Source organism: Dama dama, chromosome 15 (genome assembly GCF_033118175.1).
Source record: "Dama dama isolate Ldn47 chromosome 15, ASM3311817v1, whole genome shotgun sequence".
NCBI lineage: Eukaryota > Metazoa > Chordata > Mammalia > Artiodactyla > Cervidae > Dama > Dama dama.
The window spans coordinates 38983090-38994684 of record NC_083695.1 but is presented as its reverse complement, the minus strand read 5'-3'; the positions used below and the strand labels follow the sequence as shown (position 1 = coordinate 38994684).

The following is an 11595-nucleotide window of genomic DNA, read 5'->3' as shown; positions in this document are numbered from 1 at the left end:
CCAGTGTTCCCAGGCTCTTTTGCTTGGACCTTACCACCTGGGGCTGTATGCTTATGACCTAAAATAACATTTCCTCTGGGCCTACAGAGTCAAAAGTCCCTGCGCTTACAGCTGAGCAAGCCAGCTTGCTCTATCGTAACCTCCAAGCAATCGCTGAAAGTGGCACGTGGAATCTTAAAAAAAAAAAAATCACCCAATGAAATTTATTTCAGATTGTGTCAACTGGCTACCTTCCTGTGGTGCTTACCCACACCCAATCCCATTGGTTCCCTTGGCAACCAAGTTTACCACCGAGGTGCTTAATGCCATCTTGATATGACCCCAAACAAAAACAACCAAAGCAGCAGCATTAATATAAAGATATATTCCATAAAAGAGTTTGGCAGTCAAAGAAAAGCGTCACACTTCCTAAAAACACAAGCATTCTTCTTCCCCTAATCTACAAAGAAAATTGTAAAAAACAACAAAACCAACGTCATCAACAAACACCCACCAGTATACACCACGCTAGCATGTACACTTCGGCAAGTAAGTAAAGGTAGTGCTCCATCCCTGAACGAGGACAGAACTGGTAGAACAAGATCCAGAGAGGCATTAGAGTGTAGCCCAGCCAAGATGCACAGACACCCCAGCTTCCCCCGGGAAGTTATTCAGGACATCAGACAGACTTCATTTCCAAAAGCAAGCCCCCAGTAAAACCTGACCCAAAGGGTGGACACAATGACCACAGATATCCCCTTCAGGGGTTGGAGGGTCACCACGAAAGTCTTCAACGAAATATATGAGCCTTTATCCAGCTGCAGGCTGAGGTCCATGGCTCAGCCCAGGGGCTGGCTACAGGGCTTCTCTGTCCAAGGAGAGGCAAAAAAAAAACGCCAGGCCGGCCAGCCGGCCCTTAGCATGCAGCCTGGAGAGGAGCCCTGGCCAAAGGTCTCCGGCTGGCTGTCTCTGGATAGGGTTCCCTGGCCTTGCAGTAGCGGAGGGTCAGGATTCAAGTTCTGGGTAACAGTTTCAGTAGCACCAAGACCAGGAGTCAGTGAGGCCAAGTGGGGAGGGGAGTGATGGTATGCGTGTTGGGGGCACGGAGACGAAGGGGGAGTCTGTGAGTGCAGCTAGGTGATGAGGGATGACAAGCTGATGGAGCTGGTTTGTGAGACACTCAAGGGAACTCAGAGGGCTGGCGTCAGTCCCAGACACCGCGTAAGGCTGTTGAGAGGAGAATTCCAGAGGAAATGAAGACGTGGTGTGAGAACATTCTTACCCCTATAAATAAACTATTTACACACTTTAGGAAAAGGAGAGCTGACGCTCAAGAGGAAAGCCATGCCCACCGCCCCCCCACCCCACCCCCCGTGCCATCAGGGCATAATGCTGTTAGGCTGGAGCAGTTCCCGTCCTGGGGGGCAGTGGGGGAGACAGGGGACGAGGCACTCCCGTGGCACCAGCCACGTGCTGGCTCAGGCTTACTTCACTTGGATGTGGCTGAGGATCCTGCCCACACCCTTGACGTGTGCAGACACTGCAGGCCGCACGGGCACTCGGAGGTCCACAGAAGATGGGGCTGCCTCTGAGGCCAGCAACAACCACATGTGCGATGGAGGCCTGGGTGCAGCCACCAGAGCCGCTGGTCCCTCAGAGTCACCTCCCCCACTTAAAGACGGGGCCTCTGACTCCAGGCGGACCCCCGTGGGGGTGTCAGTCACCAGTCTGTGTGGGTGACAGGGGGCCCCTCGGTCTTCGGCATCGGCAAGCAGAAACAGGCCACATCACGCGGATGCTGAAGGCGGGGTGCTGGCTCTGGCCAGGTGCTTCTGCTTCTCTGCCTGTGGACATGACGCTAATGGTGGCGAAGGGCTGCCGCCCCCATGGTGTGGCTCAGCTCTGCTTGCCTGCCTCCGGCTCCTCAAAAGTGGTGGCCTGCCTTCACCGCCTCAATGTCCGAGATCAGGGTCCTCGCCAGGAAGATGCCAAATATCTGGAAACAAAGGGCAGCAGAGGCAGCAGCTGTCAGCATCAGGGCCCAGAGGGCATGGTGGAGAGGGTAGCCCACACTGCCCATCACCCCCACACCTGCCCGCGGCTGAGGACCGAGAGCAGCACATGGGCACCTGCTGAAGGAGACCAACCCACAGTAAAGACAAAGGAGCCCAGGGTCTGCTTTGCCAGGTCCCAAGAGCCTGGAAGAGGTGAACAGCAGCACCGCGGAAGCACAACGGATGCTCTGGCCTGCCCGCAACATGACCCTGCACGTCCCAGACTGCAAACCACGACATGCTTTGTGCCCTGGGTGAAACCGGAAATGACAGGGTCACTGACTGGTTCTGATTCCCAAAATAACAAATCTTAACATTTCCCGTAAACCTGGATTCTACAATAAATACGAGGTTGTCCCTGGCCTGGACTGTGCTACACTTCTGACCTCAGTGACCGGGATAACCGTGTGGGAAGAATGATGTTTTTCTACCAGGAACAGACTAATGTAAACTCGGTGACCTGAGGAAATTGGCTTTTTCACCAGTTTTAAGTTCTTTTTGTGGTTGGTATTCGATGAGCCACTCCTTCTTAAGTCTGAGCCCTTGCCTGCTTTGCAAGTAAATTTTTTTTCTTTCCTTTTCCCAATGCTTCTGTCTCTCGGCCTTCCTCTGAGATCAACCAGCCACTGAGCAAAGGAGGGAAAAGTGCATGGACAGCTGGTGACCCCGAGTCCACATCAGTGACCCTCCTTCCAGGAAAGGTCAGAGCTGTACATTTTCTAAATGGTGTGTTTTTCCATACAGCAGCAGCCTCAGTTGCTTCAGAGGTTGCTTACAAGGCTGCCAGCTTTTCCAAGCCCTGGGTAGTACTGGAAAACTCCTGGTTTCTCTGATTCACTAAATTCTCTAGCTAGTTCTTCTCCTGGCAGACACTAGCCAGCCTACTCACCCCAGGCCTCGGGCACCCCCAGCTACCAGCGTCTTTCCCCATGTGAAATCTGGCTCAAGGGGAGAGCAAGCCACACAGGCGGTGGGAACAGACCTGCAGCAGTGAGATGGCGATGAAGACGCCGGCCACAATGTAGATGTTCCGTGGGAGCCAGCTCTCCAGGGCCTGGATGCAGCCTTTCGTGAAGATGGACTCATCCCATTTGCTCTTCAGCTGCAGGGAAAGACAGCGCCCTGAGCCTGTGACATGCAGGCTGTCTCCACCCCGTTTCCCCAGAGGGCTCCCGCCAAGGGCAGAGCAAAGCTCAGTGGGGAATGAGGGATCTTGGAGGAAGGCGCCAAGGACAGACGGACAGACAGAACTCTCCGGGAGAAGTACATCAACTGGCCTTGGCCTCTGCCCCTCCCTGGACAGTCTGCACTTTATAACCTGCCTAAGTAAAGGCTCCCTCACTGTGATCTTTAACCTTTTCTGTCAGGGTCTCCACAGATTTCAAGATCAACACACTCCACAGCCTGTATCTGGAGAAAGGGGAGCAGGCTGGGAGGTGGGCGGGAAGGAAGATGTGCCTCAAAGAGAGAAACCAGGAGAAGAGGATTCAGCGTTTTCTGAGTCAGCAGAGGGAAGGGAAGGGGCTTCTCAGATCGTGTGCCCTAGCCCATGGGAGACCAGTTCCAGGAAGCAGAGCCTGCGTAAGTGGGCACAAGCCAGCCGGCTCTTTCTAATCCTGACCCCAAGTGGAGGCTCAGGAAGCACAGGGACGGGCCAGGAGCTGGTCCCTATGCCCCCCACCTCCCCACACAGCAACCAGCTCCGGCCCCCTCCCCTGTCAGCATCACCCATGAAACACTGACAGAACATTCATTTGTTAGCGGTGTTAGGGGCTGAATTATGTCCCCCTAAAATTTGTATGTTGCAGTCCTAACCCCCAAGACCTCAGAGTGTGTCTGTACTTGATGACAGGCTTATAAAAAAAGAAGTAAATACATTAAAATGAGGTCCCTGTAGTGGGCCCTAATCCAGTATGACTGGGGTCTCCTAAGAAGAGGTCAGGACACAGAGAGGGAATCCCATTTGAGGACACAGGGAGAAGACATCATCCGGGCCAAGGAGAGAGGCTTCAGAAGGGACCAACCCTGCTGGCAACTTGATCTCAGACTTTTAACCTCCAGAACTAAGAAAATAAACCTGTTTCCACATAGCCCAAGCGCTTCATTACAGCAGCCCTAGCGACTAACACAAATGGTGACAAAATTCGTTAGCTGGAGAAGCTGATGCTGACACAGGCCTATCTCTGTCAAGTGGAGCTCACTGCAGAGGGGGCTGAGGTTTCCCAAACAGGAGGGTCACATCCCCAGTGTCCACCTCGAATAGGAGGGGTTGTCTGCAGGTTCCCTGAGACCCCTCTCTTTCAGACCAGCTGTCATTCACAGCAGCAGAGGCCATCAGAGCAAGGGCTGGGGGAGGCCTCACCTCTTCACATCCGAGTGGACACTCCCTGCAGCCTGAAGAAGCCCTTAGAGGACTGAGCCCCTGCATGCCCTGTCACCACTGTCTCCACGCGGCAGCTGGACCAGGCCATGTGCTCCTGCAGCTCCATCCTGGACCCCTAGATAACGACGCCTCCTAGGATTCCAAGGAGCCTCTTCTCAAACTTATAGCCTTTGTTCCCCCAAACTTCCATCTGACCTCTTTCCACTCATGTAGCAACTGCTAGATTTTAGGATTGTGGTTCACAGAGCGTGAAATCACAGCCATCACTGTTCTTGGGAGGGTATGTGCGTGACCACGTGTGTGCCCTCGCTTGCCTGGTTTCCAGCTTAGGAGGCACGTCTGGCTCCTTAAGTCTCCCCTGGCTTTTCCATCCAGTTTGCACTTTTGCTAAATCAGGGAGTCAGACCCTGGGGAACAGACCTGAAGAATTCAAAATTCATATGCACTGGGGCTCTCACCTGAGTCCTGACGTCATAGCCACACTGTGTGTTCACAACTTTTTGCTGTTAGAAAAACAGAAAAGATTAGTCATTTTGTCTTGAGAAGCTGGTGGTAGAAAGCTCTAGAAAAGTCACAACCAAACACCAGCACCAACTCCATTACAGCACACGCCCTTCCAGCATACTGCCAGCTAACCTTTCATGCCAGCACAGGGTCAGAAAACCTTTTGTGTGAAGGACTAGATGGTAAATATTTCTGACCCACCTACGTAGCTGCTTTTTAACTCTGCTGTTGCAGCATGAACACAGCCATTGACAATATGTAAATGAATGGGCATGGCTGTATTTCAATAAAACTTTATTTACAGACAATGAAATTTGAATTTTGCATGATTTTCACATGTCACAAAATATTCTTCTTCTTTTGATTTATGTTCAACCACTTAAAAATGGCTGAAACCATTCTTGGCTCACAGATGATGCAAAAACCAACAGCAGGCCGGCTCTGGCGCGGGGGTTGCAGTCTGCCAATCCCTGTGCTAAAAGGGAAAACCTACACTTGCTGAAGAATTCACAGTCACTGTGGAGTTGTCAGATGCTGGCTCTGCGGCCTCTGTTGATCTGAGCGCTTCCCGGGCTGAGGAACCTGCCCAGGGCCTGTGGCCCAGCACCGAACAGTGTGACCACGCTGATGGTGCAGTTGTGACTGTCCTCTCGGCTCAGACCCTCTTCAGGGAAACATTCAGTGCTCCTTCAAGGGAACCCAAGGAACCTCCCTGGGCAGTCCAGTGGTTAGGATTTGCAGCTTTCACTGCCAGGTCCCAGGTTCAATTCCTGGTTGGGGAACTAAGATCTCATAAGCCACGCAGTGTAACCAAAAGAAAAACAAAAAAGGTCACCCAAGAGCTCAGTTTCTGGAACTCAAGGATGTTGGTCTGCAGACCAGAGAGGAAAACCCATGAAAAAGAAAGAACAGTAAAAGAATTCTGCGTCACCCCAGATGGCAATGTACTCCACCATCCCAGGCTTCTGAGGATTGGGCATTTTCTTCAGAGAAAGGGGTTCATTACATTCATAGTATCCTGTTCAGGCTCCTTGAGTGAGAGCCCCTCCCGGCAGGGGGAAACATTGTTTTTCTCCTGCTTCACCCAGCCCACTAGAGCCAGGGTGGGCCATGTGAAAACTTTCCTGGAATTTCTACATACAGGATTTCAGAGCTGCACAAGCCCCAGGCAAGTGGAAGGGGAGCCAGGCGCTCATTGCGTCTGCAGGAGAGAAGTGGCCAGAGCCCTCAGGGAAGCAGGAACTGCTCACTCCACTCCAGAGGGACTGTCCACAGGTGGTCAGACTTACTGCGGGGTCAGGCACGCAACAGGAGAAGGGCACCCCACATTTCTCGCGGCTATAGCTGGCGCCACTGCAGTTGAAGTAGACATTGAGGTCCCAGTCTTCAGGGCCATACGCCCCGCAACACTGGTTCTGCAATCATAAAGGCAGGAACCATCAGAGATCCAAGCACAGGGTGGGTGTCTGTCTTAGGGACACGGGATTTGATGTGCCTCCATGTACCACACAGAGAAATCAAGGCCCACCCAATGGACCTGCCATCACAGAGATGTAACCGAAATGACCCTGGTGGTCCTAAAGAAGGGAACTGTGTCCAGGGCCCAACACCCCAGGCTGGCTCAGCAGCACCCTGGCCTCAGCTCCACTCCCTCCTCACTCTGGAACTTCCCCTTCTTCCCCAACTGCCCCCCAAGCAGCCCAGAGCAGGCTTCTGGTTCTCCTTCCTATATGGTCCTCTACTACCCCGCAAGAGAACACCTCCCATGGTCAGTGCGCCTTCCTCCCCAAGAAAAGGCCAAGCTGACCCCAGTCACCTTTTGTGTCTCTTTACAGAAAACAGCTGCTGAACCCCTACTCCCAAGGAAAGAGTTACAACTGGGGTGAGCGGTAACGCAATCAAAGCTTTGCCCCTGACCCAGGATCTCTGTCCTCCCTTCCCACAACCCCTCTCTATCTGGGGAAGCAGCAAAGAAAACCTCCCTTTGTCTAAAAACTCATAAAACCAAATGCACTGAGAGCAGCTTTGTGACATCAGCAATGTCCCAACCAGATGTTGTTTTTGCACTTGTCCTTAAAGCTGATATAGTTACAGCCCTAATTACAAGCCCACAACCAGGATTTCTGCTTCACTTTCATTTCTGAGATAAAAGTCCATCTCTCCCCCCCAGCCACCCTCCACAGTTCCAGGTGCTCTAACGAATATCCAATATTTCACCATGAGAAAAAGAAAGCTCCATCATTTACTGACTACCCCTGAAGAAAGGTTTTTTTTTTTCAAGGAGAGGAAGGCAGTGGCGAAAACTACAGTGTCTTTAAGGCCAATGCAGAGATCCAGCATCCTTGACACCAGCAAGCCCCAGGCTATGTGGAATTGAAGAGCCTTGAATAGAAAAGGAAAAGCTGCAGTAGGCAGTGGTGTCAGGAGAGGGTGGGGTGACGACTTTCACAGATGGACGCGGGTCTCTACCAACAACACAGGAAGGATCTCTGATCTCATAAATGGGTTTTGCTGGATCGAGCCCACGGTACGTGAAACACGGGGCAAACAAGCTCTGTTTAATAAGGAGAACAGATCACAGTTATTTTTAATGCTCTCTATTTTCTTCTCAGAACCAAAAGGTTCCCTATAAAAAGTTTTTGAGGAAGCTAGGCTTTCTGGCAGAGCAGAGATCAAACAATAGCCTTGAAGAGGCCGGCATGGTGGGGAGTGGGTTTCTCCCGGGGGAAGAGGGGCAAGGGATGGGGGACAGCTGTGGTCCCAGCCTCCAGGTGCAGCCACACACAACGGGGATGGAGGTCAGATAGAGAAAAGGTCACCGCCTGGGACTGCTTAGACTAACCTCCGGGTACATATTCCAGGAAGGTTACATTCTTCTTGGTCTGAAGAAGTTTGCTCCAGGCGGCTCTGTCCTCTCAAACAGGAAGGGGAAAAGGTCCCAGGAAGGAAAGGGACAGGAATAGCCTCAGACAGCGAGTCATGTGCCCAGCTCTGCCCCTCAGTGCCCACAGGGCCCAGGGACGGTGGCTGTCTGGGTGGTCCAGGCCTGAGGGAGTGGGGGTGGTCACGAGTGAAGCTAGACTGCCTGCCTGAAGCACCTGGGGGACAGCACCCTGAGAGCAAGCCTGGCCCGTCAGCACACAGGCGTGGACAAAGCTAACCTATACAGAGGCAGGGGTGGCACCGTCCCAGCCTCCCTGCCGAGGGCAGAGCTGAGGGGGGAGGGTCCCATGTTCCCCACCAGCCTGGGCCCCCAGCCGCGCACACAGATGAAGTCAGGACAGTTAAGCTGTCTTAGGGAGAAGGCGGGCACAGTACTTACGGCTTTCTGAAGGGAGTCGATGAGGTTCTGCAGGTCAATGTCGTCCCGGTAGGATCTGATGTTGCTCTCGAAGAACTCCCGGAACCGGTCCCTCACCCAGTCCTGGAACAGGAAGGCCAGCACGGCCACGGCCAGCTCCAGGAAGAAGATGAGCACAATGGTGCTGCAGAACTGCAGGGGGGACACGCAGGGAGCGGGCGTCACTGCACCTCAGCCTCCCGGCCAGACCGCACCCCCACCTGACCCAGAACCTCTGCCTCCCTCTAAGAGCACGGGCCTGGCAGCCAAGAGACCCGCGCTGGAGCTGGGGAATCCCACGTGATGGGCTGGGTACCCTGGGCACCTCATCCCTGCTCACATAGCTGCATTGTTGGTTAGAGTCAGATAAGTGAAAGAACGAGCAAGCTCCAAGACAATGGGCCAGCCATCTCCTGTGAAGGAGTGCCCCCTCCAACAAGGAAACACCCCCACAGGAATGAATGGCTATCCTGGCCCACCAGGCTGTCAGCTCCTTTAGTGTAGAGACTACACTATCTGACCTCTCTCCTCGCACCTACAACCATCGCACTTGCTAAAAACCTGTCACTCCTCCTTTAGGGGTAAGGAAACAGGCTCACTCAGGTCACATACCTGAGACGCAGGCCATCTGAGTTTCCTGGCAGGGCTCTTGACAACTCTGGAATTGCTAATGTTATCAGTACCTACTCTGTGTGCATATGATAGTCAACTGCGGTAAAACATCTGCAGGGCACAGGCAGCACGGGGGTGGAGTTCTGGAAAGGCCACTGCAACCACAGGTCCACACCCCTCGATCAAGGCAGGGTTCCGGCCTGCGGAGCTCATGTTATCACAGCCACTAGCACAGGCCACACCACACACTAAGCATCTATGCCACAGCCAGCAGTATCTCAAAATAAGACACACACACACACAAACATACATACACACAAGGCCCCCCAGAATGTAATCTCCATTCACAGAGAAGCAACATAACCAAACAAAATTGAAAAGCAGGGGAAAAAACAAAAACAAAAAAAAAACCCACATGTTTTCCTTTTAAAATTAAGCCCAGAAAAAAAGGCTTGGCCTAATAAATTCAACAAATAATATACTGCAAAACATGATTATGTGTTTCCCCCACCAGGTGCTATTTAATTTCAGCTGAATGCATTTCAAAATGAATGTGTATCTAAATATAAAACTAACTCTTAGTAACTCAAAGTTCTGCCATAAAATCAAGGATTCTGCACTGTATATCCAACAGATTCATACCCCCTGGAGGAGGCAAAAGATTTCCTAACATTATTGACATCTTCTGATCTTAACCAGGAAGGGCAAAGGTGATTAGCAAACAAACAACTGGAACTGCAGCGGGGAGATAAAAGGTGAGGGAGGCACAGGTGACTCTGCCCACTAGGAGCTGAAAATTAGAAGGGCTCAACGTCTCTCCCGCTGAGAACCTACTTCATCTGATTGTCTCCCGAAACCTTACCTTTTTCAGTGGGCAGCAGGGTATAGAGGGCTGCCTCCTCCCCTCACTGCTGGATCCTGGGGCAGGCTTATAAGAGTGGCTACCTCACCCCACCCACTCCAGCAGGTAAGGGCTAAGCCTGTCCTACAGAGCCCGCATCCTACCTCCCCCACCATACTTCCTCCTACCCCCACGTCCGGGCCACTCACAAAGTTGAGCAGGCAGATGTTCTCCCGCAGGGCCCCCACGCAGCCAGCGAAGCCCAGGGTGAACATCACCACGCCCACCATCAGCACCAGCACCACTGGGTCAATTCCATGCATCCGGGTCACTTTGGTGAGGTCGGAGAGCACCCCCTGAAAGAGGCAGAGAAAGCAGGGTAACATCAGCCTTGAAGAGTCAAGGGTGCCCTGGGGGGGCTGATCTGCAACTAAATGAGGACAGGGACCTGCCTTCTGGGGCTCAATCTTCTCATTAAATGCCAGGCCAGAGCATGGCCCCTGCCCAGCTGCCCTCTTAGAGGCCCAGCAGATCTTTGCCTCCCTCAGCTCCCAGTTGCCCTCCTGCATCACATCTAGGCTGTCAGTTCCTCACAGGCAGACCCCATGCTTCTTTTGTAGCTTGTAGGCTATTGATGGGGTGAAAAGGGGCCCTGGGGGACCCTGTGGTCAAGGCACCCAAAGGCCCTGGCCTTTGGTCATCTGGTGGCTGACCCTGCATGCTATTCATGGAGAACGCCATTATCTTGAGATGGAAACAGCTTCAACTTGAACAGGCTTGCGAACAGCACATGCACCAAGGACAAATGAAGATAGCACTGTCCACTGACTTTTTGTGATGATGCAGATGTCCTATATATATCTGCGCTGTTCAAAATGGCAACCACTGGCCACACGTACTATTATTGAGCACTTTAAATGAGGCCTAGTGGAACTGAAGAAGTGAATTTTAATTTGTTTCATTTTAATTAATTTAGATATAATCAGTCACATCTGGCTAATGGCAATCGGAATGGACAGAGCAGCTCTACAGGATTCAACGGAGGACGAAGCAAACAGCAGCCAGGCCAGACACCCAGCGGGAACCGGGCAGCCAGGGTCGCCAGGCCTAGGCTCCGGGTCTGATCGGCTGCGATGCTGCTGCTCCGTCTGGTCACACGGTGGCGCTTAAAGCACTTAAAGCACTTAAAGGGACCCAAACCTAAAGGTAGACCTTATCCAGTTCCCAAGGCCATGGCAACAAAGCCCACAGACCTAAGTGCTCCTGCCTCCTTCTTCTGGAAGCAAAGAGAGGCTCCACTGAAGGAACAGAGGCCCCTGGGCCTCAGGCTTAAGAGAAAGCTTTAGCTCTCACTGTTTCCTGCCTGGCCTCTCCACCTCCCGAATCCCTACCAACTCACAGTGCAAAAGGTGCACCAAAGGTCCACTCTGCTCACATCCGGTCTAGTCCCCTCCTAGGAGTCCCAAATGCCCCTTGTCCTCCCCTGTCCTCCACAGGCTGGGGGATGAGGTTCAGGAGTGCTAAAGATGTGCCCCTGCAGCACAGGGCACCCAGGGGGCACAACCCAGAGCCTAACTCCCTGACTCAGGGGTCCTATCCGTGGGCGAGAACGAGAGCTTCAGGAATCACCACATCTGTGCTCAGGGAGCTGCCGGCTCCAGAGGCACAGTTAGAGTCCACTCCAGAAGGTAGCCCCAGGCCTGCCCTGGACACAGCTGTGGACACGCCCCGGGATGACTCGGGGCTTCTGGAAACAGAAGAGACGGCTCTCCATGCTCATGGGGCTCAAAATCCCAACTGGCCCAGCCTTGGTCTCTAGCAGCAACCCTGCCACAGGGAAGCCAGGCTAGCCAGGAGTTTTCATCACAAGTTAAGTAACTTC

The 11595-nt window shown here is 52.9% G+C and overlaps 1 protein-coding gene across 2 annotated transcripts in view; it reads right to left on the bottom strand.

The window, feature by feature from the left end:
* Nucleotides 1-348: 348 nt before the first annotated feature.
* TSPAN14 (tetraspanin 14) overlaps nucleotides 349-11595 on the bottom strand; it is a 52922-nt gene continuing 41675 nt past the window's right edge. For both annotated transcript variants that reach the window (XM_061161944.1, XM_061161945.1), the window contains exons 4-9: nucleotides 9923-10069; nucleotides 8243-8413; nucleotides 6210-6335; nucleotides 4875-4919; nucleotides 3016-3135; nucleotides 349-1975 (exon numbers count right to left, since the gene is read on the bottom strand). In XM_061161944.1, coding sequence (XP_061017927.1) covers nucleotides 1904-1975; nucleotides 3016-3135; nucleotides 4875-4919; nucleotides 6210-6335; nucleotides 8243-8413; nucleotides 9923-10069 — 681 coding nt within the window. In that variant the 3' untranslated portion in view covers nucleotides 349-1903. The remainder of the gene's footprint in view (nucleotides 1976-3015; nucleotides 3136-4874; nucleotides 4920-6209; nucleotides 6336-8242; nucleotides 8414-9922; nucleotides 10070-11595) is intronic.